Source organism: Anticarsia gemmatalis, chromosome 30 (assembly GCF_050436995.1).
Source record: "Anticarsia gemmatalis isolate Benzon Research Colony breed Stoneville strain chromosome 30, ilAntGemm2 primary, whole genome shotgun sequence".
NCBI classification, from domain to species: Eukaryota; Metazoa; Arthropoda; class Insecta; order Lepidoptera; family Erebidae; genus Anticarsia; species Anticarsia gemmatalis.
In genome coordinates, this window is record NC_134774.1 from 4,999,628 (window position 1) to 5,027,080 (window position 27,453).

Consider the following 27,453-nt stretch of genomic DNA (forward strand, 5'->3'; position numbering starts at 1 on the left):
ACACTGCATACATCTATGTAATGTTACTTAACACACTGATCGTTTACCGACCGGTGAGCGCTACTAGCTAGTGTCAAAGTAGTTGGTACGTTTGACATGAGTTAACTGTTGTTATGTTAAACAACAACCGTGACTTGAAGCACGGAGACGCTCAGCTCAAACACTGCATACATCTATGTAATGTTACTTAACACACTGATCGTTTACCGACCGGTGAGCGCTACTAGCTAGTGTCAAAGTAGTTGGTACGTTTGACATGAGTTAGCTGTTGTTATGTTAAACAACAACCGTGACTTGAAGCACGGAGACGCTCAGCTCAAACACTGCATACATCTATGTAATGTTACTTAACACACTGATCGTTTGCCGACCGGTGAGCGCTACTAGCTAGTGTCAAAGTAGTTGGTACGTTTGACATGAGTTAACTGTTGTTATGTTAAACAACAACCGTGACTTGAAGCACGGAGACGCTCAGCTCAAACACTGCATACATCTATGTAATGTTACTTAACACACTGATCGTTTACCGACCGGTGAGCGCTACTAGCTAGTGTCAAAGTAGTTGGTACGTTTGACATGAGTTAACTGTTGTTATGTTAAACAACAACCGTGACTTGAAGCACGGAGACGCTCAGCTCAAACACTGCATACATCTATGTAATGTTACTTAACACACTGATCGTTTACCGACCGGTGAGCGCTACTAGCTAGTGTCAAAGTAGTTGGTACGTTTGACATGAGTTAGCTGTTGTTATGTTAAACAACAACCGTGACTTGAAGCACGGAGACGCTCAGCTCAAACACTGCATACATCTATGTAATGTTACTTAACACACTGATCGTTTACCGACCGGTGAGCGCTACTAGCTAGTGTCAAAGTAGTTGGTACGTTTGACATGAGTTAACTGTTGTTATGTTAAACAACAACCGTGACTTGAAGCTCGGAGACGCTCAGCTCAAACACAAATCTAAGATTACACACTATTACTTTAGAATAGTCTAGATTTCAGGCTTATTTCAAAGCCGACGCAGGTATTATATAATTAAGTTTCCTGTATTTTCAGTGTGGTTGTAAATTCGGTTCGTAAAATCTAATTTAATTATACACACGATAGTTTAACCTTGAATTTAATACTTATCCTACTAATATGATAAATGCGAGAGTTTGTGAGGATAGATGTATGTTTGTTACTCTTTCACGCAAATACAAATGGACGGATTTTGATGAAATGATGATACACAGATAGTTTATTACCTGTATTGTCTGATAGGAAACTTTTAACTCCGGGAAATCTTTTCACACGGGCGATGTCGCGGTCTCCTCCCAAGCAAGTGAGGGGTTAAGCCTTGATTCCACCACGTTGGTCAAGTGCAAGTTGGGGACTTTGCATGCCCTCAATTAATCTACTAAACAAATTTACTCCATGCAAGGTTACATCACCATGTTTTCCTTCACCTCTAACTAGCTTTTACTCGCGACTTTGTCCGTCACCTGAATTTTTCTATGGGAATGCGTCATTTTCCCGGGATAAAAAGTAGCCTATGTCCTTTCTGGGGTATCAAAATATCTCCAAACCCATGCAAATTGGTTCGGTAGTTTAGGCGTGATTGAGTAACAGACAGACAGACAGAGTTACTTTCTTATTTATATATTTTTTTAAGTACAACTTCCGCAATAAGAATTGCTTTTGTGTCTCGGGGACTTTTACAAACATACAAACTACGGACACAAAGTACAAGCAGACCCGAAACAATCATTAGTGGATCGCACAAATAATAGTTCCGGGTGGGAATCGAACCCACATAATATAGTATGGATACACACAACAAAAATGAAACACATATATAAGTGATATATCTATATAACAATCTCTCCGTTCAGGATAGTATCCGCGAGTGAGCCAGGTATCGCCAGCAGCGCAGTGAGGAACTTGGAGGACGCAGCTGCCCAGTCCTCAGCCTCGCTCTTGCGACACTCACTCTTACTGGCCTCCCAGGACTCGCTGCTGGAGGTACAGCTTCTGAGGACTTGCCTTTGTTCCTAACTATGTAGGCTTCCAGTCTCACCGGATGCAGCTGGATACCAGTGTTTTACATGGAGCGACTGTCTATCAGAGTGTTTTACATGCAGCGACTGTCTATCAGACCTCCACAACACAGTTAGAGGAACTCGATATGTGTAAGATGGTCACCCATCCACAGAACAACCTCGGCAAGTGTTGCTTAACTTTAGAAATCGATCCGCGCGACTGTGGTTAACTAAGCGACTAGCTCCTCATAAAAGAGACACGAAATAAAACACCACTATTTAACGTGCCTTCCGAAAAACGGAGGAACTCGATATATATAAGATGGTCACCCATCCATAGAACAACCTTAGCAAGCGTGGCTTAACCTCAGAGATAGTGATAAGAGGCACATAATAAAACACATATATAAGTGATATATCTATATAACAATCTCTCCGTTCAGTATGGTATCCGCGAGTGAGCCAGGTATCGCCAGCAGCGCAGTGAGGAACTTGGAGGACGCAGCTGCCCAGTCCTCAGCCTCGCTCTTGCCACATTTACTCTTACTGGCCTCCCCAGGAGTCGCTCCTGGAGCTACAGCTTCTGATGACTTGACCGTGGCTTGGCCTTTGTTCCTAACTATGTAGGCTTCCAGTCTCACCGAATGCAGCTGGATACCAGTGTTTTACATGGAGCGACTGTCTATAAGAGTGTTTTACATGGAGCGACTGTCTATCAGACCTACACAACACAGTTAGAGGAACTCGATATGTGTAAAACGGTCACCCATCCACAGAACTACCTCGGCAAGCGTTGCTTAACTTTAGAGATCGATCCACGCGGCTGTGATTAACTAAGCCACTAGCTCCTCATAAAAGAAACACATAATAAAACACCACTATTTAACGTGCCTCCCAAAACAGAAGAACTCGATATATATAAGATGGTCACCCATCCACAGAGCAACCTCGACAAGCGTTGCTTAACCTCAGAGATAGTGATAAGAGGCACACAATAAAACACATATATAAGTGATATATCTATATAACAATCTCTCCGTTCAGGATAGTATCCGCGAGTGAGCCAGGTATCGCCAGCAGCGCAGTGAGGAACTTGGAGGACGCAGCTGCCCAGTCCTCAGCCTCGCTCTTGCCACATTTACCCTTACTGGCCTTCGGAGGGGGAGGGGGAGGGGTCGTTTCAGCTTCTGATGATTTGGCTGTGGAAGAAAAACTAGTTAAATTGGGTGCAAAGATTGCTTCTGTTGAAGTTTTTAAAGTTAACTCCCGCATTAAGAATTACTCTTGTGTAGACTTTTACAAACATATAAACAACGGACACGAAGCACAACCAGTCCTGAAACCGTGTGGGAATCGAACTCACCATTTCCCGACGCAATGGTAGCAGCGTGGTGATTTTAACCACTGCGCCATGGAGGCTGTTAGATTGTGTTTCACTATTGGTCACACAAAAGTACCCAACCCGCACTTGGCCAGCGTGGTGGACTCAAGGCCAAACCCCACCCATTCCGGGAGTAGACCCTTGCCCAGCAGTGAGACGGGTAAAAAAAATATCTTAGTATGAAAGTAGATCTAAAAGTACCAGACTCTCATATTAGGTCGGGGAAAAAGTCTTTTCACATTATAGTATGCTCGATATTTGGGTACCTCACGAGCTCACTGAAAGAAACCTAATGAACCGTGTACTCATTTGTGATTCTTGAAGCCAAAGAGATTTTATTACAAGTTCATACATACTTTAATGCGAAAAGACTCTTTCCCCGACCTTATATTAGTTGAGGAGTATACCTGAGGAACATCCACAGCCGGCAGTAGAAGCAATGATCAGGTTGATAGGAGCTGCACTATGGGCTGTGACATCATAACTCCAGGACGGGTCGTTGGCTGGGTATGTGAGCGGACAGGGGAGGGACGTGTACATATTGTAAGCATTGCATCTCGAAGATTCTGGAAAGGAAAAGATATATTAGTAAAGCAGTGGTTACGGTCGCCACGTCACTACGTGGGGAGGTTGTGGGTTCGATTCCCACACGGAACAATTATTTGTGCGATCCACAAATAGTTGTTGCGGGTCTGGTTGTACTTTGTGTCCGTTGTTTGTATGTTTGTAAAAGTCCCCGCGATACAAGAGCGGGAGTGATAGAGTTATTTAAAAGAAAAGTCGAGCTTTTTAAATTGGTATCTTCCACGCAAGTGGTTGCAGGTTCAAACCCGAGGCAACACACCAGTGACTTTTCCAAGTTATGTGTGTATTAGAAATAATTATCACTTGCTTTAATAGTGAAGGAACGAGCAATGTCATGTGTGAGAGTTGTTTAAACAGTTGTTGTAGTAATGTAAAGTGTCACTTGATCACTGTGATGTACTCTACCTCTCATAGAGACATGTACCCAGCAGTAGGATTATGATCACGTTGTTATAACGGTGAAGGAACGAGGAATGTCATGTGTGAGAGTTGTTTAAACAGTTGTTGTAGTAATGTAAAGTGTCACTTGATCACTGTGATGTACTCTACCTCTCATAGAGACATGTGCCCAGCAGTAGGATTATGATCACGTTGTTATAACGGTGAAGGAACGAGCAATGTCATGTGTGAGAGTTGTTTAAACAGTTGTTGTAGTAATGTAAAGTGTCACTTGATCACTGTGATGTACTCTACCTCTCATAGAGACATGTACCCAGCAGTAGGATTATGATCACGTTGTTATAACGGTGAAGGAACGAGGAATGTCATGTGTGAGAGTTGTTTAAACAGTTGTTGTAGTAATGTAAAGTGTCACTTGATCACTGTGATGTACTCTACCTCTCATAGAGACATGTGCCCAGCAGTAGGATTATGATCACGTTGTTATAACGGTGAAGGAACGAGCAATGTCATGTGTGAGAGTTGTTTAAACAGTTGTTGTAGTAATGTAAAGTGTCACTTGATCACTGTGATGGACTCTACCTCTCATAGAGACACGTGCTAGTGGGACTGTAATAGTTTAATACAACTTACCGAAGAATATAAATAAAATAAATATATTTAAAATCACCATTTTGTATTCTTTACTCTAACATTAGTTGAAACAAATTAATTTAAGATTTTAAAATCTAATTTATATATTGCACTTTACACAAAGATTGTTATATGAAAATATACCTTATTTACTTATATTTTAAGTTGATTTTGGTTTGAAAAATGTATCGTTTGTTTCTAAAAATAGTTATGGTACAATGACTATTAGGAATCTACATCTATGCTTACTAATATTATAAATGCGAAAGTTTGTATGTTTGTTATTTCATTACGCCAAAACTACTGAACCGATTACGATGAAATTTGGTATGAACCTAGGTAGCTGAAGACCCAGAATAACACATAGGCTACTTTTTATCCCCGAGTTCCCGAGGGATCGGGATTTAGAAGGGAAGGGCTTCCCCGTGGACGAGGTCGCGGGCAGCCTCTAGTATGGAATATGGATGGAATGAATGGTATAAAATTGTACTACATACACGAGCGAATTCGAGCCAGTCCGCTAGTTTAATCCATACTTCCATACTAATATTATAAATGCGAAAGTAACTCTGTCTGTCTGTCTGTCTGTCTGTCTGTCTGTCTGTCTGCTTCTCAATCACGCCTAAACTACTGAACCAATTTGCATGAAATTTGGTAGGGAGATATTTTGATACCCGAGAAAGGACATAGGCTACTTTTTACCCCGGGAAAATGACGCGTTTCCCGGGAAAATTCAGGTAGCGAACGAAGTCCCGAATAGTCAATATTTTAATGACATTGTAATTAACAAAATTCCGTTGTCATGGCAACTGTTTTAATGGCGAATATGCCTTAGCGCGACTTCGTTATACTATGAGATATAAATAACTAGCTGACCCGCGCAACTTCGCTTGCGTCACATAAGAGAGAATGGGTCAGAGTTTTCCATGTTTTTGTAACACTTTTTACTGTTACCTACTCTGCTCCTATTGGTCGTAGCGTGATGATATAAAATATGCTTTCTTTTCACGAAAAATATTCTCAAAATTATTTATATCTCTTAGTATAACAAAGTCGCGCTAAGACATGTCCGCCATTAAAACAGTTGCCATGGCAACGGATTTTTGTTAATTCAATGTCATTATAATATTGATTTTTCGCGACTTCATTAAATTTTCAGAATTTTCCCGGGAAATGCGTTATTTTCCCGGGGTAAAAAGTAGCCTATGTCCTTTCTCGGGTATCAAAATATCTCCATACCAAATTTCATGCAAATTGGTTCAGTAGTTTAGACGTGATTGAGTAGCAGGCAGACAGACAGACAGACAGACAGACAGACAGAGTTACTTTCGCATTTATAATATTAGTATGGATTTTGAGAATATTTTTCGTGAAAGAAAAGCATATTTTATATCATCACGCTAAGACCAATAGGAGCAGAGTAACAGTAAAGTGTTACAAAAACGTGGAAAATTTTGACCCATTCTCTCTTATGTGACGCAAGCGAAGTTGCGCGGGTCAGCTAGTAGGTATATAAATATAGCGGCCACCCGTGACATTTTTATTTTCCCCGTTTTCACAAAATGTTTTATTGCTGCTCCACTCCTTTTAGTCATAGGGTGATGTTATGTACCTTTCCTCAGTAAATGGGCTATTCAAAACAAAAATATTTTTTCTATTCAAAACAGCAGTTTTTAAGATTAGCGTGTTCAAACAAACAAACTCTTTAGCTTTACTTTATTAGTACAGACTAGAAGTATAAAACCATAACTTTTAAACTCTCGCGTTGCATGTTTAATGTATAATAGAATACGGAAATTAACGCGAATACGCATTTTACCTTAAAATGCCTAACACACACATTAGAAGTATAAAAGCAGTATTTTTACAAACACAAGCAAACTCAGGTTTTCAGCAAGTCTTAAAACAACAAAATCATTGTTATTTTATTCAATTAATCAATTGGAACTATATATTATGACTATATAATGAAAGCAAAACATAATTCTATGTACACGTGACTATCGTATGGTTAGTGGTCAACCTCCCACAGCCTCCATGGCGCAGTGGTTTAGGTCGCCACGCCGCTACCATTGCGGCAGGAGGTCGTGGGTTCGATATCCACACGGAACAATTATTTGTGCGATCCACAAATAATTGTTTCGGGTCTGATTGTACTTTATGTCCGTTGTTTGTATGTTTGTAAGTCCCCGCGACACAAGAGCAATTCTTAGTGTGGTAGTTGTCTTAAAAAAACTAGAGCCAGAATAGTACCAAACAACTTAGTAGAAAGTCTTGTATGCAAGGTTCGCGGTTGGAGGTATACAACATACAGAATGTATAACATCAGAGACTCGGCTTATACAGCTGACGGTGACCTGTTTGATACAGATACTTTAATTTGAAAATAGGCAGTTTTTTGAGCCTAGCCTTTCTTCCAAACTAAATATGTTGTAGTCGGCTTCCAGTCTCACCGGATGCAGCTGAATACCAGTATTGTTCATGCAGCGACTGTCTATCAGACCTCCACAACACAGTTACCTGACTTATAACACGATACTAAGACTGGTTGTCAGACTTTCAAGCTTCTGACTACTGTTAACGACAGTCAAAGATCTTTGAAAATGACAGCCGGGAAACGAAACGAAACGAAAAAATATTAAACTTGTACTCTTAAAAGGTTTTTTTTTTCATAAATAATGTTGAAATTGTAATTATTGCAGACTGAAACATTTTATTAGGCACTCATTTGATACCAACGAAAATAAGACACTGTGATTTCACTATGTCATATTTCTATACTAAATTGTGTTTTTGACATTTCATAAAGAGTAGCTGATTTGACTGATAGTCAACTACCTTATTATCTTGGAAGTAAAATAAAACAATATGTATAAAAATATATTTATTTACATTATCCTTAATCTAAAACACTATTTATAAAATTTTATTTATATTCTATTATTTATATAGATATACATAGTAGTATTTTCTTAATCATTCATACGTATATACATACATAATATCACACCTTTTTTCTATAGGGGTAGGCAGAGACTAAAGAACGTCACTTGGTACGATCCTTACAAACTTCCCTTGCTTCATTCACATACATACATGTTGTCATACAGGACCGTCGGTTACGAACACCTGACCTTTTTACAACACATCACCGATATGATCTGTGTATGTCTTTCTAGGGCACCCCTTCCCAACGTTTCGATTAGCTTTCGCAAAATGAATTTTATTTAATTATTTTTATATTACTATCAATGGATTTACAACACATCACCTATATGATCTTGTAAAAAGTCTCGTTATTCATAACTAACTTTGAATCGTTTTTCTGAGAAAAGAAACGGTATCCGTGGTGTTAAATTATATCTGAACATCATTTGTCGTCTGTCTGTGTCGAAACCGATGCCGAAACTCGGCTGCAACTGCATCGGAGGCAGGAACAGACCTGGGAAAAAATAGTATATATATTTTTCATATTATTGGACAACTCACACACGGTCATCTGATTACAAACTAAGCAGAGCTTGTACTGTAACCAGATAACTGATGTAGTCGGCTTCCAGTCTCACCGGATGCAGCTGAATACCAGTATTGTACATGCAGCGACTGTCTATCAGACCTACACAACACAGTTAACTTATAACACGATACTAAGACTGCTTGTCAGACTTTCAAGCTTCTGACTACTGTGAACGACTGTCAAAGATCTTTGAAAAAGACAGCCGGGACCCACAATTTAACGTGCCTTCAGAAACACGGAGGAATTCGATATGTATTATATGGTCACCCAACCGTGCCCTCCGAAGAGTGGGTATGCGGTCACCCATCCATGGAATGACCGCGTCAAGGTTTACGTAACCCAGACATCGATTACCGCCCGGTGATAGCAACTGGCTATGGGCGCCGGTACAAAAATTGTTTAAAAACGATTTTTTATCAATAATTTCTCGGAAAATTACTTTAAAAATACGTACCTATTAATATAACAATCAGTTTAACTTTCATATTTACTAAAAGGAATTAAAAACTCACTATACTTTATATACTAGTAAAATTTAAAACAATATATAAAAGTCTTTATTGCAAATACAACCTTATTGTGAAAACATAGAGTGTATTTTCAATTGCACTGTGCCGCGAATTTTATATGCATTTTATTATTAATCAATTGGAAACTATTTTAATGTATACTTTAGATTACTAATCAAGGATAACCGTAACGGAAAATAATGGAAATCCGACACCGAAACCGAATCCGTAAATTCGGATAGCGACTGAAGCATTATGTATTAAAAATCTAATCCGTTACCGTTTTATTTAATACTAGCGGGTTATCGATTAAAGATTTCTATGTATGTAAAAATACATTGAAATCTTTACTTCCTTTTAAAATATGAATTTTCTTTTCGGGGAAAATAGAACTCTATTAATAGTCAATCTTAAAGCCCGGTTCCCACTGCGAGCGGAGCGGAGCCGAAACGTCAAACAATCCACGATAAAATGCATGTTCTCTATTCCCATATAATAAAAGATAACAAACAAATCTTACTAGCTGTAAAAAACGTCAAAAACGATTCCCTGAATGTAGCAAACGAAACATAAATAGTAGTAGACGTAACAACAACGTCCTTCCGTTCCCTCACACGCACTCTGCGTATACGTCTACTGTATTTATGTTTCTATATAACTTGTGTCTATATTCACACACACAAATATAATATATACTACTAACTGACCCGAAAAACGTTGCTTTGCCATATAAATAAAAAAAAAATAGTCACTTAGGGGTATGAAAAATAGACGTTGGCCGTTTCTCAGACCTACTCAATATGCTCACAAAATTTCATGAGAATCTGTCAAGCCGTTTCGGAGGAGTATGGCAACGAAAACTGTGACGCGAGAATTTTATATATTAGATAGTAATCAATGTTATATGCAAATCTACAAACGTGTTCACTACGTCATAATCAAAAGAATCATAGTAATGTGACAATGTGTAGTGAGTGAGAGACTCCGATAAAATTAAATGACGTAGGGACCACGTTAACACACGTAAAATATAACTTATTCAAATAAGTCTACTTGTACTTTTGAAGTAAAATTAAAGAATAATAATATATTTTAAATGATACGCTTAAATTTGTTTATATAAGAATTGTAATATATAAAAACATTTGGTATACTAGCCGTTTCATTCAATTTTACTTGTAATTTTTAGGGTTTTTTTACGCAATGAGTAAAGAAAATATTTTTTGTGGAACTATGGGTTATTTTTTGAAGTAAATTAAGCATTATAAGTTTATAGAAACTAAAGTTCTTTTTGGTATCTGCCTACTCCTATGGGAATAATCTGTATTTTACTGTCATTAATATAGCAATTTTAATTGGTTGTTCTAAAATACAGAAATGATCATACAAAACATGTGTTTATTTTTTACTCAATACTGTCCCAATGCTGAGCAAGGGTCTCCTCCTGAACGGGGGAGGGGTTTGTCCTTGAGTCCACCACGCTGACCAAGTGCGGGTTGGGAACTTTGCATACCTTTAAGAAATGTTCTAAACAACTCTCAGGCATGCAAGGTTGCATCACGATGTTTTCCTTCACCGTTGGAACAAGTGATCATTATTTCTAATACACACATTACTTTGGAAAGTTATATTATACTTGTGTTGCCTCGAGTTCGAACCGTCGACCACTTGCGTGGGAGGTGCCAACTTATACCACTCGGCTATGATTGTTTGCTTTTGAATTACAATTAAATATGTAAGATAAATCACTTCCTTATATATTCTATTAATATACGCCCACTCAATGACATTTAAAATCTAATTTTGCAGCCAAAGGAAGCTTTTCTTTGATAGCAATTCTTAGTGCGGGAGTTGTTTAAAAAAAAAAAAATTATATGTATATTTCTTTTTTACTATATATATTATACAGAACATTTCGCCTTCCCATAGGGGTAGGCAGAGACCAGAGAACGTCACTTGGTACGATCCTTACAAACTTCCCTTGCTTCATTCACATACATACATGTTGTCATACAGGACCGTCGGTTACGAACACCTGACCTTTTTACAACACATCACCGATATGATCTGTGTTACTAATTAGTCCTTTTTGATTACAGGTACGTTGACAAGCGAAAATCATCGGTAAGTACTTGTATTAAAGTTGGTTTTTCTTTGGCATTTTGTTAAAGCGTTAGATTTATATTTCATTGTTTACTTAGTATGAAAGATTCACCGTTGTAACAAGTGATAATTATTTCTAATCCTATTCTACTAATATTATTAATGCGAAAGTTTGTGAGGATGAATGTATGTATGTATGGATGTTTGTTACTCTTTCACGCAAATACTACTGAATCGATTACGATGAAATTTGGTATATAGGTAGCTGAAGACCCAGAATAGCACATAGGCTACTTTTTAGCCCGGAGTTCCCGAGGGATCGGGATTTACACGGGAAGGGTTTCCACGCGGTCGAAGTCGCGGGCAGCCTCTAGTACACACATAACTTGGAAAAGTCATTGGTGTGTTGCCACAGGTTCGAACCTGCAACCACTTGCGTGGAAGGACTAATTAGATCACTCGGCTTTCACTCTAATCAAAATATTGTCAAAAAAGCCTTTAATTAAAAAACATTTTTTAATTAGTACTTCTAATAATATTATCGAAAGATAATCCGTTCCGTATGACTTGGAATACCGTGAAAGATGATTTTTTCAATAAAGATGATATTTTTTGGTATAAAATGGCTGAAGAGTGAAGTTTTGGACACAGACTGCAAGTGGTTCCGAGATGGCAGCCAAAGCGTTAGTACTATCAGGTAAGTGAACTTTAAAAACTATTTTAAATTGTATTTTGTATGGAAACATAAAGTGTCTTATTTCCTTTTATAACACTACCTAATAGACAAATAGTTTGATATAATCTATACCAATATTATAAAGCTGAGGAGTTTGTTTGTTTGTTTGTTTGAACGCGCTAATCTCAGGAACTACTGGTCCGATTTGAAAAATTCTTTCACTGTTAGATAGCCGATTTATCGAGGAAGGTTATAGACTATATATCATCTCGCTACGACCAATAGGAGCAGAGTACCAGTAAAAAATGATACAAAAAGGGGAAAAAATTTTACCCATTCTCTCTTAAGTGACGCAAGCGAAGTTGCGCAAGGTCAGCTAGTACATAATATAGATTTTACATCCATTTTATTTTATTTCAGCTCTCCTGTGCGTAGCCCGCTGCAACCCTCTGGGTTTAGGCGCGGCTACAGTATGCGAGTCTGCCCCTAACTTCCTCCCTGGAATCGGTTTAGGGCCCCTAACTGGCGGCCTAGGGGCCACAACAGTCTGTGAATCGGCCCCTAACCTCGGTTTCGGTTTAGGAGGATTAGGTTTTGGTGGTCTCGGCTATCTTGGCGGTCTTGGGGGACTCGGTGGACTAGGCCTTGGTGGTCTCGGAGGGGCTACGACTGTGTGTGAATCGGCACCGAATCTAGGATTGGGGTTGGGCGGTTTAGGCCTAGGATTACCTTTGGGTATGTTTTGTTATTTTTTAAGTAACTGTCATAATAATTAGATAATTTAAGTTGAGACTCTCATAGCTAGTTCATTAGCTAGCTCGTAGTTGACCGGTCAGTAAACTATCTGTGGGTAAAGCCACTTCAGTGCAGACATTCCATAGATGGGTGGACACATAGTAGTATTTGAATTGGAGGCCACACAAAAAGTTCGTCCCAGTAGCCGTCAATTAAGATATAAATATTAAAATAGGGAAATAGGGATAGTAAAATAAAATATTTCTAGTTTTAATTATTTTAACATTTATTTCAGGCATAGGAGGACTCGGAGGCGCTACAACTGTCTGTGAAACTGCACCTAACCTAGGTTTCGGCCTAGGAGGTTTGGGACTCGGCGGTCTTGGTGGTCTAGGTGCTCTCGGCGGTCTCGGCCTAGGCGGCTGCGGTTGTGGACTCGGAGGTTTCGGCCTCGGCTATCCCTTCGGCCTTGGAGGTCTAGGTTTCGGCCTTAACGGCTTAGGCTTAGGCGGTCTCGGCTCTTTAGGAGGTCTCGGTTTAGGAGGTTTAGGTGGCGCAACAACTGTTTGCGAAACTGCCCCTAATCTAGGCTTTGGATACCCTGGCTACGGTTTAGGATTAGGAGGTTTGGGCCTCGGCGGTCTAGGAGGTGCGACGACGGTTTGCGAGACTGCCCCTAATCTAGGATACGGTATAGGCCTACCCGGTTTAGCTTACGGCGGGCTAGGGCCCCTAGCAGTAGGCGGTTTAGGGGGTGCAACAACCGTTTGCGAAACAGCTCCCAATCTAGGATTAGGGTTCCTAGGACGTCCTTTTTTATAAACTCCCACTCGTCTACAGCGAGTCATAATACTAATACGCAGATCGGGACAGGCTTATTTCCAACAATAATTGATAACAATTACGATCAGACAAACAACCAACATATTATCGCTTTAGTTTAAACAGCAAATAAAAAAAACTTCAGGTATAATTTTTTTAAAAAATCTTTTTTTATGTCGACTAATATTTGACAAATATTGGCTAATATAAAGCCTTCCGTCTTGGGAGGAATCACTAAAAATATTCTCTTAGTGCTCCTTTACTTGCTAAGGAATGTTCATAGCAAATGTCAAGTTTGTACGCTCAGTAGTTTCGACTGTGCGTTGTCCATCAGTCAGTCAGTAACGGAAGAGTTTTATATTTAAAGACACCATTTCGTGCATTAACTGATCAAATAGAAACACAAATTTCTAATTACATTAAGCTTTATTTTACATCCAAAATGGTGACATCTGCCGCCATTTTAAATACCAATAAAAATATGTTTTTTAAATATATTTGACAGTTAAGTCTTCGTTCAGAAATACAATCTTATAGGTAGTAAAGTGTGGTTATAAAAGTGACAAAAATATTTAAAGAATATGTTTGGTTTCGCTAAATTAAGTTAATATTTGTTTGTATGAAAAATTCTAATTTTAACATCCTATGCAATAATTTTAGTCTTAAAAAAGATTTTTTCGTTTAACACCTATGTATAAAGATTTGGAACGAATATTTAATTATTTGTTTTTTTGGCTGTCAATTCAAAATTGTTGAAAATTTAATTGAAATATTGATCTCGCAGTATTTGTTAAGTCATAAAAATATTCGTTTTCTTAAACTTTATACGAAATTATGCCTGAATTGAAAAAAAAATATATAAATATTCAAAATTCTTATTGTATTTATTTTATTGGCAATAAATGTATTTATTTTATTTGTGTTTATTTGTTTTTTATGACCTTTTGATTCCCTGAATAACCATGTTTTTTATTTGAAAAACAATAGCGTTAGCAGTGTCTTTACCATTACATTCATAAGGAATGTTAAATCATACTAACTTTATTATGCGAAAATTTCTTTTAAGTCACGAACGAAGATGTTTCTTTGTAACAAATATTCCTCTATCTGACGCCACCTGAATCATCTGCTATAGACTGACACAGGCCAATGATGATGATGATGTTTAATACTCTTTCACTTACAAACTTCATTATTAAATAAAATATAAATAAATAAATATCATTGGACAACTCACACACGGTCATTTGATTCCAAACTAAGCAGAGCTTGTACTATGGTAACCAAATAACTGATAAACATACTTATATACTTCTAAATACATACTTATATAAATAATTCACAACCAGGCTCAGAACAAATACTCGTGCTCATCACACAAAGATTTGTCCCGGGTGGGATTCGAACCCACCACACGCGGCGCGACGGTTGTTGCGGCGAGGTGACCGCTTAAACCACTGCGCCAAACGTGCAGTTAGTTATTATTTTGATTATTTTTGGTAACCTACATATTTTAATTACTCTTATTTTCTTTTTGCCAATTACCGGGCAGGAGCTAGACCCAAATATATTACCAGTTACGCTTTATTGACTAAACCAATGTTGATCAAAAACCTAATGGAGATTATAAGATACACAAAAATGTAGTGTAATCAAAATATTATACAATTTTTTCAAAAACTAACCATAACCAAACAACGACTTTAAAAGATCAACTTCTCGAACTGAAAAAAAAGTTAACTCAAAAAATGAGGGCATTTTTCAATAAAAACACATATTCAAAATTGCAGTAAAATTACCCGTACTATATTTAAATCACTCATACGTACAAATGCATATTATTTATATATAAACTAGTTTAGCAGGGGGGGAAACAGTTGCAGGGGGGTGGGGGGAAGCAGTCGCAGGGGGGAGGGGGGCACGGTTCAGGGCAAGGGGGCGGGGGCGGTGGTGGGCATGGGCAAGGACATGGGGGAGGTACTGGAGGAGGGCAAGGGTCTTGAGGGGCGGTGGAACGGCAGACTGAAGCGCAGCCAAGAGTTCTGAAGATCTGGGGGGGGTTAGGTCTGAAGCAGATGGTGGGGGGCGCTGGGACTATGATCTTGGGCGGGCGGACGACGAGGGCGTCAGGGATCGGAGGCTGCACTGGTGCTGGTTGTACCTGGAAAAGAAAAGAGGAATGAGTTTTTATCGTATGGTTAGTGGTTAACCTAGTGTCAAAGTTGTTCTAGCCGCCCGAAAGGCCTTTGACATGGCTTAACGACTGTTATCTTAGTAGACAACAAACGGAACCGATTTTTTACGTGCCCTCCAAAGCACGGAGACACCTAGCTCAAATACCATTATGCGGTCACCCATCTATAGAATGACCGCGCCAACGGTAATTCTATAGATGGGTATAACACGATACCCTTCAGTAAGACTGATTGTCAGACTTTCAAGCTTCTGACTACTGTTAACGACTGTCAAAAATCTTTGAAAATTACAGCCGGGATCCACAATTTTACATGCCTCCCGAAACACGGAGCAACTCGATATGTATAAGATGGTCGGAACCACAGAACAACCTCGGCAAGCATAGCTTAACTTCAGAGATCGATCCGCGCGGCTGTTAACTAAGCCACGAGCTCCTCTCAAAGAGGGCAACGGCAAAAGCTGCTTAAATATAAAGTGATTCTTACCCTCATCGGAGGTGGTCTAGGCACACAAACTGGGGGAGGCCTGACGCAGATTGGTGGTGGAGTAGGAGGGGTCACTGGCGGTACCCTCACGTAGAACGCAGGGGGTGTAGGTGGCTGCACCGGCGGGGGTCTCACAGTGATGGGGTCTGGCGTTGGCGGCTGTACTCGCGCTGGTTTCACCCACACTGGTGGTGGAGCGGGCAGCTGGATCTGACCGGGGCGGACCACGATGGGGGGTGGTGTTGGGAACCTGACTTGACCTGGCCTGATTAGGATTGAACCTGGAAAAAATAAAGTTTGTTTTGTTATTATGTCATGACAGTTTTCACGACACGCAACGACAGCGTGGACAGTTTAATGTGCCTTCCGAAACTCGATATGTATTATATGGTCACCCATCCACAAATCGACCTCGGCTCACCTAGCTTAACCTCAAAGATCGATCCGGCTGTTGTTATTTAACCACAAGATTCACTAATCTAATACGCTTCTAATATAACAAAATCCTAATTCCTACTAATATTATAAATGCGAAAGTTTGTGAGTATGTATGTATGTATGGATGTTTGTTACTCTTTCACGCAAATACTATCGAACCGATTACGATGAAATTTTGTATATAGGTAGCTGAAGACCCAGAATAACACATAGGCTACTTTTTATCCAGGAATTCACGAGGGATCGGGATTTACACGGGAAGGGTTTCCACGCGGATGAAGTCGCGGGCGGCCTCAAGTACTCTATTATATCTGTTTTGGCATCGTTCCAAGTTGTTATGTATCGCTTTCATAGTTATATAGTAGTTAATAGCTATCCATTAGTTAATTCCTTTGTTTTATATGACAAAACATGTGGTTAATCTCATTGGGAAATTATTACTTATGTTGTAAATGAGAACGTCTGTCTGTCTGTCAGGCTTTTATGGCTTAAGTGCCGAACTAATTTTCTTGGCTTTAGCTTGAAAAATATTGTCAAATATAGGTTACTCAGACGGACAGAGGTGTATGAAATCCACCTGTGTTGCTAACTATATAAGTCCCATACAATAGGGGGCGAGCCTATTCCCATATATCGGACACGATAGTCTTTCTTCCAACTATGTTGGAGTCGGCTTCCAGTCTCACCGGATGCAGCTGAATACCAGTATTGTACATGCAGCGACTGTCTATCAGACCTCCACAACACAGTTACCTGGCTTATACGTTACTAAGTAAATATCTCTTACCACTAGGAGCCTGTCCGTACACGTAGTTAACAGGAGGCTCGCAAGGATTGCAAGGTCCGATCTGGATGGAGCCACAAGGGTTGGGGTCACAGGGGCACGGGTCGCACGGCGCGGGGCACGGCGGGGGGCACGGGAACTGCGGCTCCGGCTCCGGCACGGGCTGGGCTAGTGCCGTGCCCAGCACTAGAACTGAAAGAAGAAGAAAGAAATTTATTACACGTTTGCTGACTCGCTTGCGCCACATAAGAGAGAATGGTTCAAAATTTTCCCCGTTTTTGTTACATTTTTTACTGGTTCTCTACTCCTATTGGTACATACATGTAATAAGGAGGGGGGACTCTTAAATTTCACGATGTATTACCAATAGCAAGGGGGGATAAAGGAGCAAAAATGAAATCATCACGTGATTGGTGAACGGTCGCTAAATAAATAAATATTTTGCGTCAATTCTCACACGGTCGTTTGATTCTAAACTAAGCAGAGCTTGTACTATGGTAACAAAATAACTGATATACTTTTAAATACATACTTATATAGATATATCAACAAATAGGCTCATACTAGGGCAAATACTCGTGCTCATCACACAAATATTTGTCCCGGATGGGATTTGAACCCAATACACACATGATTTCCGAAAACCATGTGTGTTGCCATAATTTTAAGTCCTCGAACTCTTGAAATTAAGAAGCTGTACTATACTTAAAAGCCAATATTTGCAATTTGTATACTAAAATTAATTAATTAAAGACAAAATAATTACCAGTTATCCATATCACTTTGCCTTTCGCCATTTTTCGATCGTCTGATGTTAAATCAAAGAAAACGCCAGCTTTTATACCAAAATTATTATTTTAACTACTTTATTCCAAATCGTAGAACAACATTGTCAACTTTATTCGAAACCCAACTTTATTCCAATCGTTTAAAGTCGAATCAAGTTTGTAAATCTTCGCATAATTGTTATGACATACTCGAATAATAATTTTTAAATGGTTGAATTAATGTATTTTTGAAATTTAACTTATTTTTTTTCGGTACATTGCTTGAAGAAACGGTTTTGACTTTAAAAATGAAAATAGATATTATTTTGAAGAACGTAATTCGTTCCAATTGATAAAACTATCTGAAACAATGTTTTGTAAATTATTTTTTATGTTTCTGAAAATATAATTGTTTTTATATAACGCTACGGCTGTTAGACCCGATGGTGTAGGCAGAGGAGTACCAAACACCTACTTTTAAACACAAATAATTTGTAGGCACTAGGCATCTATCGAGCATGTAACCAAACTTCGAGCTCTTTTTGAGATTATATCATTGTAAATAGATTTTTATGGTAACCAGACATCTGATCTGGGGGCACGGAAGTGCCCCCGCAAGTCGAGCAAAAAAAAGCGGCACGGCCGTAACATCCTTTTCTCGAAGCAATTTGGGCTATTTTTGACACCCCTATAATTTCGTTGTGGATAAAACAAGAAGCCTGGATTTTCAGCAACTAATTAGTCATTGTATAAACACGGTATATTTAAAATTTCAGTCAATTTGAACCAGTAGTTTAGGAATGACAACTTGTTAAAATTTTGAATTTTGTCACTCACTGATTCACTGATTCACTGACTCACTGACTCACTGACTCACCGATCATCAAAAGTCTAAGGTACTTCTAGCAGACTTAGAAGCTTAAAATTTAGAATACAAATAGGGTTTAGTGTCTTAAACATGGGAAAAATTTAATATTTTCTAATTTCGGTCCAGTTTTCTAAATACACCAACTGCAACAATAACTTTGTAATCCCATATAAATGTATAAGATTACAAGGTTACATTTGCAGTTAATGAATTATTATTACAGTAGAAAATAAAATAAATAGGTGTAAATAGGTACCTACTATATGAGACATAACGGGGGAGGGGGTATAGGGTGGATAAGGGTGTTTAGCCCATGAAACTGAACAACATTCCCATAGGAAAATATGTTGAATTATGAAAAAAAAAACGTCTTTCCATACAAATTGGACTTATGTTCGCTCTACAAAAAGAAGTGAGATGCCATCAAAAACATTCTGTAAAAACCTCAAGTCTCGCCGTAAAAAGTTGTGAGATCGATATAATACCAAGTCGATTAATCTATTTAGTCTCTACTTAAAGGACCTTCTGTCTTAAGTTATTACGTATGTTATTATCATGCCAATTTAAAAAAAAATACCTTTAAAACAATTAGATCGACTTGGTCATCGCAAGAAAACACAAATTCGCCATTAACATTTCAGGAGCATTAATTTCTCGTCGTGCTGTGTAGTGTGATACATACTAATAATTAAATCATGCGATGGCCAGGTCGGTCTATTTGTTTTAAAGGTATTTTTTTTTAAATTGGCATGATAATAACATACGTAATAACTTAAGACAGAAGGTCCTTTAAGTAGAGACTAAATAGATTAATCGACTTGGTATTATATCGATCTCACAACTTTTTACGGCGAGACTTGAGGTTTTTACAGAATGTTTTTGATGGCATAAACATATATACTTGTAAATACATACTTATATAGATACATTAACAACCAGGTTCAGAACAGATACTCGTGCTCATCACACAAATATTAGTCTCGGGTGAGATTCGAACCCACCACTCGCGGGGCTACGGTTATAAAAGCATATAATATGGCAGTGGTTAAGATGACCTGCTACTACAACATTGCTACAGGGTTCAATGTTACAAAAAACAAAATATTTGTGTGATCATTTTCAATATTGGTTTAGTAGTCTGGTTGTACTTTGTGTCCGTTGTTTGTATGTTTGTAAGAATCCTTGCTGCATAGATTCGTTCTAAATGCTCATAGTCAGTTGCGTTCACCGGTTGGTAAACGATCAGTGTGTTAAGTAACATTACATAGATGTAAGCGGTGTTTGAGCTGAGCGTCTCCGTGCTTCAAGTCACGGTTGTTGTTTAACATAACAACAGTTAACTCATGTCAAACGTACCAACTACTTTGACACTAGCTAGTAGCGCTCACCGGTCGGTAAACGATCAGTGTGTTAAGTAACATTACATAGACGTATGCAGTGTTCGAGCTGAGCGTCTCCGTGCTTCAAGTCACGGTTGTTGTTTAACATAACAACAGTTAACTCATGTCAAACGTACCAACTACTTTGACACTAGCTAGTAGCGCTCACCGGTCGGTAAACGATCAGTGTGTTAAGTAACATTACATAGATGTATGCAGTGTTTGAGCTGAGCGTCTCCGTGCTTCAAGTCACGGTTGTTGTTTAACATAACAACAGTTAACTCATGTCAAACGTACCAACTACTTTGACACTAGCTAGTAGCGCTCACCGGTCGGTAAACGATCAGTGTGTTAAGTAACATTACATAGATGTATGCAGTGTTTGAGCTGAGCGTCTCCGTGCTTCAAGTCACGGTTGTTGTTTAACATAACAACAGTTAACTCATGTCAAACGTACCAACTACTTTGACACTAGATGCACAACATTTCATTCAGTTCAAATCACTACTCGAGCCAAAAAGTCTTTTCAGAAATTTTCAGTTAAGAATTTACTCAGAGATTGCCCGGAGTTAGGAAGATGAAGTTGTAGACCTCCGTGCCTCGGAGAGCACGTGAAACCGTCGGTCCTGCGCCTGACCTCTCACTGGTCGTGTCGGTTATCCGTCTCACCGGACTATGAGAGTGATGTAATAGAGAGTGTACCTGTGTATTGTGCACACACTTGGACACTATAAACAAAGTCTTACACAGTTGGTTTCAATGAAAATTTACCAAAATATCGACTAGAAGGATATTATTATTCGTGAAAGTAAAAATAAATCTAATTTTACGTTGCTTTGATGGATATACATATGTCAGCATGTATGGAGCAAAATGATTTGATTTCATTTTGATTGAGGAAAGCTCGCTTCCATAATAATATCTTACATATCTTTGATTATAACATCAATAAATATTATGTATATTTGCTTACAACACACCAATGACTTTTCCAAGTTAGGTATGTGTGAAATATTATCACTTGTTCCAACGGTGAAGGAAAACATCGTGATGCAACCTTGCATGTCTGAGAGTTGTTTAGAACAGTTCTTGAAGGTATACAAAGTTCCCAACCCGCAATTGGCTAGCGTGGTGGACTCAGGGAGTAACCCCTCCCTCATTCCGGGAAGAAACTCTTGCCCAGCGGTGGGACATTTACCTTTAACATCACGCCTGTAATACCATAAGATGTAGGTAGAATTATAAGGAATACTCTGTGTGTGGACTCTCGTCTCGCCATTACAATTGTTAGTTAACAAAATCAAATTTAATCATTTAGGTCAAATATTGACACTTATGATAGTCGTTACAATTACTGAATCTACCACTAGCTCGGAAAGTGTACCTACTCTCTTCAATCGCCAAAAAATTTACAATGTGGTTGATACAATAAATTGATAATTATGTATATAAATATACATAATTATACAGTAATTGATAATTATGTATATAAATATACATAATTATCAATTACTGTTGTTTTATCTTTGGTCAACCTAGTGTCAAAGTGGTTCAAGCTGCCCGAAAGACCGTACCCGAATTTTACATGACATCCCAAGCACGGACACGCTCAGTTAAAATTAATTGACTGCCTCCGTGGCGTACTGGTTTAGGTCGCCACGCCGAACCCACTGCAACGGGAGGTCGTGGGTTCGATTCCCACACGGGATAATTATTTGTGCGATCCACAAATAATTGTTTCGGGTCTGGTTGTGCTTTGTGTCCTTTGTTTGTGTGTTTGTAAAAGTCCCCGCGACACAAGAGCAATTCTTAGTGCGGGAGTTGTCTTTTAAAAGAAACAAAAAAAAAATTCACTATGCGGTGTCTACTATCTTTAGAATTACTATTTTATACTTGGGTCTAAGGTTAGTCATTGCCAACCAATGCATACTACTGGCATTCTGCAGCGCGATTCTCAGCGACAACCGGCTAGCTATCGAGAAATTTTATATGAAAATCTGATTAGCGTCTCTAGCGGGCGTCGTAGGTACTATTTTTGTAGTACATTTTAAATGTCAAACTCTTACTATAGAGAATCGTGCTACTGGCTTTGTTATCGGTCGACAATTCCGATGAGACACAATACCACGACGTGTGAAGATTGAGGCTTCGGCTGTCGAGGACCACTTTTGATGCTAGTGATATCCCATTTTAAATTTGCCGTCTATTTTTTACGTCTTTCATAACACGAATAGTCAAAAATTTTAATAGTGAATTTGGTTCGCCCCGTCTACTACAAAAACCTTAATTTTGAGACATCCGACAATCCGAAACAGTGAATCTTAAATTGAGGTGAATGGTACGAAAATATGGAAAGCAGTCCAGACCAGCGAAATTACCACATATCTCATTTGACAACCAGTGCACGTCAAATTGATGGTCACTATTCAGTACATTGCTGCTTTGACGTAACGTGTTAATCACTATGATCTAAGGGAGAAAACAATGTACAGCATAGTGGTTTTCATATAATTGTCAACCAAAATATATGATAGCCCCCCAGATGACTCTCTATGTTGCTTGGACAACCGTCTGCCTTACACCTTGTATAATTTGTGTCTTTCTAGTAAATTGAAATAAGTCGGCGACGTATTTCAGTTAATGAAATAGTGCCTGTGTTGATTGTTCTAGCTCCTCTCGATCTATCCCCTATTTCAGCCATTTAGAACTTAATATTTTTTTGTTTGCTCTCGACCTTTTACTATTAGCTATCAATTCCATTAGTATCGGTTCAGCTATTTAGCTGTAATAGCCTAATATACAGACTGTTCTGACCATAATATTCATCATCAGTCTAGTCTTTCTTCCAACTATGTTGGAGTCGGCTTCCAGTCTCACCGGATGCAGCTGAATACCACAACACAGTTACCTGACTTATAACATGATACTGTAAAACTGGTTGTCAGACTTTCAATCTTCTGACTACTGTTAACGACTGTCATCTATACTTAATATACTTAATACTTATACTTAATATACTTAATCTATACTAATATTATAAAGCTGAAGAGTTTGTTTGTTTGTTTGTTTGAACGCGCTAATCTCAGGAACCACTGGTCCGAATTGAAAAATTCTTTCAGTGTTAGATAGTCCATTTATCGAGGAAGGCTATAGGCTATATATCATCACGCTACGACCAATAGGAGCAGAGTAGCAAGAAAACATGTTACAAAAGCTGGTAAAATTTTGACCCATTCTGTCTTATGTGACGCAAGCGAAGTTGCGCGGGTCAGCTAGTTTCATTATATACGATTGAACTATTTCTTTTAAAATCCTTAGATTTTTCTACATTGAATATTATAAGGTATAAGGTGAGACGTCCATAGCCAGTTGCGCTCACCGTTCGGTAAACTATCTGTGAGTAAAGCAAACGTTGGCGCGGTCATTCTATAGATGGGTGACCGCATAGTGGTATTTGAACTGGGCGTCTTCGTGCTTCGGAGGGCACGTAAAAAGTCAGTCCCGGTTGTTGTCCATTAAGATAACAGTCAAGCCACGTCAAAGACCTTCGGGCTTGAACAACTTTGACACTAGGTTGACCACTAACCATACGATGAGAGAGAGATTATAAGGTGTTTTTTCCACATATTAAGGGTAATCAAAAAATTCATTTAATTGTATACACATATATTTTATATAATAGTTACATACATACAATAATACTTAACATACATTTGTACATACTCATCGCAACTTAAATATAGAAACGGGTAATTAAATTATTCAACTCCATAATTCACGCCTAGTTACCAAAAGAGATCTATTTAACTACTAATGTATACAAAAATCTAGAAAATAAGACCCAATATATCTAACCAAATGTTTTTCTGGAAAATGTCAAAAAATCATCGTGTAATTCATGATGGTTCGTTTCGACTAAAGTTGGTTCAAAGTCGTTTTGAAATATGTGTAAAAGTATTCCAAAAAAACATTATTATTCCTAGCGTCTGGAATAATTCCATTTCAGATTATTCCAGCTTCTGTCTTTACGTAACGCGTAATAACGCCAAATCACTTAGATGTTTCGGACAAAATTTCGAAAATATAAAATTATAGGTCTTAAATTGCACTCATCACCGCGTTTTCAAAAAATTGTCCTTTCAAATTGGGTCTTGATTAGATTTTAAATAATTAGCAAGGGGATTCCGCGGGGGGTTCACAGGGGCACGGGCACGGGCAGGGGCACGGGCAACTGCACGGGGACGGGCACGGCTGCTCGCAGGGGCACGGGTCACAAGGTGGGGGAGGACACGGGCACGGCGGCTCGCAGGGGCACGGGCACGGGCACGGGCAGGGGCACGGGCATGGAGATGGGCAAGGTGATCCGCACGGAGGTGGCTGGGGCTGCAGAGAAGATGTCGACACGCAAATCGTAGGAGGTTGAAGAGTTGGTGGCCTTGGCTGTCTTACAACAATCTGAGGTGGATTCAGAGGAGCTGGTCTTGGCTGCGTCACACTGATAGGCGCTGGCTGGATGGGGGCCGGCTTCGGTGGCCTTACAACAATCGGTGGAGGATGGATGGGGCACAACGGAGCTGGCCTTGCTAGCACCGGTGGGGGCGTAATCGGGGCCAACGGGGGAGGCCTGACCACTATCGGCCTAGGAGTCACTGGCGGTACAGGAGGTGGTTGTACAGTAATCGCGGGTGGTGTGATGGCCGGCTGCTGTGGTGGTCTGACCAGGATCGGGGGAGGCTGGATGATCACGTCAGGAGAGGCGCTGATGAAGAATGTGCCGCCAGGAACGGCGATTTCTTGGAAACCAGCAGCTCGTAGACGTTCAGGCACACAGTTCTTTTGCAGCAGGATTTTGATGGGGCCGTCGCCGCATGTCGCTGTGGAAGAAATTGTATTTTAGTTGCTTGAATATTTTGAGGTTATGGTTATTATAAAAGCAGTGATAGATGCGTGGTATAAGTTGGTACAACGCAAGTGGTCGACGGTTCGTACAAGGCCAATGACTTTTCCAAGTTATGTGTGTATTAGAAATAATAATCACTTGTTCCAACGGTGAAGGAAAACATCGTGATGCAACATTGCATGCCTGAGAGTTGTTTAGAACAGTTCTTGAAGGTATGCAAAGTCCCCGCACTTGGTCAGCGTGGTGGACTCAAGACCTAACTCCTCCCTCATTACGGGAGGAGACCCTTGCCCAGTAGTGGGACAGTAATGGGTTAAATTTATTATTTATTTATGATGTAGATATACTTACTTGGTGAAGGAGCGCAAGGATCACAGGGGCAGGGGCATGGTGGCGGGGGAGGGACGCAGCAGGGGGGAGGGGGGCACGGAGGGGGCGGGCACGGACAGTACTGCGGAGCAGGCGCCGCCGCCGCTGATGCTACTAGCGCTGAAACAAACAAACATACAAACAAACTTATAAAAAGAAAGAAAGAAAATATTTTTATTTTTGCACAATTTGCTTATTATTACTTATACATCAAAAAACTAAAAAAAACAATAAGTATTTTTTGTTAATCGTATGGTTAGTGGTCAACCTAGTGTCAAAGTTGTTTAAGCCGCAGCCATTGACATGGCTTAACGACTGTTATCTTTATAGACAAGAACCGGGACCGACTTTTACGTGCCTTCCAAAGCACAGAGTCGCCCAGTTCTAATATCACTATGCGGTCACCCATCTTTGGAATGACCGAGTCAAGGTTTGCTTAACATTAGGCTTGCTTAAAAGTTTACCGACTGGTGAGCGCAATTGGCTATGGCAGCCTTAAATGGTAGGAATTTGAATTTAATTGTTAAATATTCGATTTTTTTATAAATGTAAATATTAGGTCGGGGAAAAAGTCTTTTCGCATTACAGTATGTATGAACTTGTAATAAAATCTTTTCTCTAAACAAAAAGCTCGATGTTTGGGTACCTCACGAGCTCACTGAAAGAAACCTAATGAACCGTGTACTCATTGGTGATTCTTGAAGCCAAAGAGATTTTATTACAAGTTTTTCCCCGACCTAATATTTTAATTTAAAAATAAGTAATTATATATTTACCTATTATTCCCAATGCCGTTAAACGCCCCATGTCGACAACCTTGTGTGTCTCTCCTCACTAATACCCCCTATTTATACCTCATACCCCCTACTATACCCCCCTACAGTCAACGTTTAAAATTAAGATAACGTTCTCGCTATAACATTACAATCATAAGCGTAAATTGTTTTTGTAAATGTTGAATATATTTCAGTGATGCGTTTTCGCGTGGTAATTGATTTTTAAAATATGATAATATTTAGAAAAATAATGGTAAGTTTGTAAGGGTCGTACCAAGTAGTTACTCTGGTCTCTGCCTACCCCTATGGAAAAAGGGCGTGATTTTATGCATGTATGTACATAATTACATATGTTTGCATGAATGTATGTATGTATTTAGGAATTTGTGGCATTTACGAGAAGGTGTTTGTTTTTTTTTGTGGGGAATCTGTTTTTTTTCGATGTATCAGAATTTGTACGCAAAAGATCGTTAGGTATTAAACTGATATTTAACCCTGTCTGTCCCACTGCTGGGCAAGGGTCTCCTCCCGTAATGAGGGAGGGGTTAGGCCTTGAGTCCACCACGCTGACCAAGTGCGGGGACTTTGCATACCTTCAAGAACTGTTCTAAACAACTCTCAGGCATGCAAGGTTGCATCACGATGTTTTCATTCACCGTTGGAACAAGGGATAATCTTATGTATATATAAAATTTCCATGTCACAATATGAGTTCCTGTACTACTCCGAAACGGCTTGAGTCTTGACTGACTCTCATGAAAATTTGTGAGCATATTGAGTAGGTCTGAGAATCGGTAACATCTACTTTACATACTCCTAAGTGACACTATTTTTTTTAAATTTATATGGCAAAACAACATTTGCTAACACACATGGAAAAGTCATTGTTACGTTGCCTCGGGTTCCCTTTAACCACTTTCGTGGGAGGTACCACATGATACCATAGTTTAATTTTCCCAATTTCTTCCTTTCTTTTAAATTATGATAGCACTAAGTTTATGTGACTCAAGGCTTAACCTCTCTCCCTCGTTTGGGAAGAGACTCCTGCAATGAGACAAAATTGAGTGATAAAAAAACGCACAAAGTTTAGGTCAAAAAAGTA

At 39.2% G+C, this 27,453-nt stretch overlaps 4 protein-coding genes across 5 annotated transcripts in view; 2 read left to right on the forward strand and 2 right to left on the reverse strand.

The window, feature by feature from the left end:
• The window catches only part of LOC142985440 (lachesin-like), a 102,248-nt gene that overhangs the window by 30,761 nt on the left and 44,034 nt on the right, over positions 1-27,453 (forward strand). The window contains exon 2 of one of the 2 annotated variants that reach the window (XM_076133628.1): positions 11,153-11,177. The exons of the other annotated variant lie outside the window; for it this stretch is intronic. The gene's annotated coding sequence lies outside the window, so the exon portion shown is untranslated. The remainder of the gene's footprint in view (positions 1-11,152; positions 11,178-27,453) is intronic. 2 annotated transcript variants of the gene reach the window in all.
• LOC142985625 (uncharacterized) lies at positions 11,798-13,557 on the forward strand. The gene is made up of 3 exons (XM_076133909.1): positions 11,798-11,853; positions 12,253-12,567; positions 12,863-13,557. Exons 1-3 carry the CDS (start codon positions 11,826-11,828, stop codon positions 13,387-13,389), a joined length of 870 nt encoding a protein of 289 aa, XP_075990024.1. The 5' UTR covers positions 11,798-11,825; the 3' UTR covers positions 13,390-13,557.
• On the reverse strand, positions 15,167-18,181 carry LOC142985629 (uncharacterized). Its single transcript, XM_076133914.1, has 4 exons — positions 18,059-18,181; positions 17,296-17,484; positions 16,071-16,351; positions 15,167-15,550 (listed from the first exon to the last, which is right to left on the reverse strand). The coding sequence occupies exons 1-4, from the start codon at positions 18,087-18,089 to the stop codon at positions 15,248-15,250; spliced, it is 804 nt and encodes a 267-aa protein (XP_075990029.1). The 5' UTR covers positions 18,090-18,181; the 3' UTR covers positions 15,167-15,247.
• LOC142985594 (uncharacterized) lies at positions 23,956-26,507 on the reverse strand. The gene is made up of 3 exons (XM_076133867.1): positions 26,352-26,507; positions 25,558-25,695; positions 23,956-25,180 (listed from the first exon to the last, which is right to left on the reverse strand). Exons 1-3 carry the CDS (start codon positions 26,380-26,382, stop codon positions 24,477-24,479), a joined length of 873 nt encoding a protein of 290 aa, XP_075989982.1. The 5' UTR covers positions 26,383-26,507; the 3' UTR covers positions 23,956-24,476.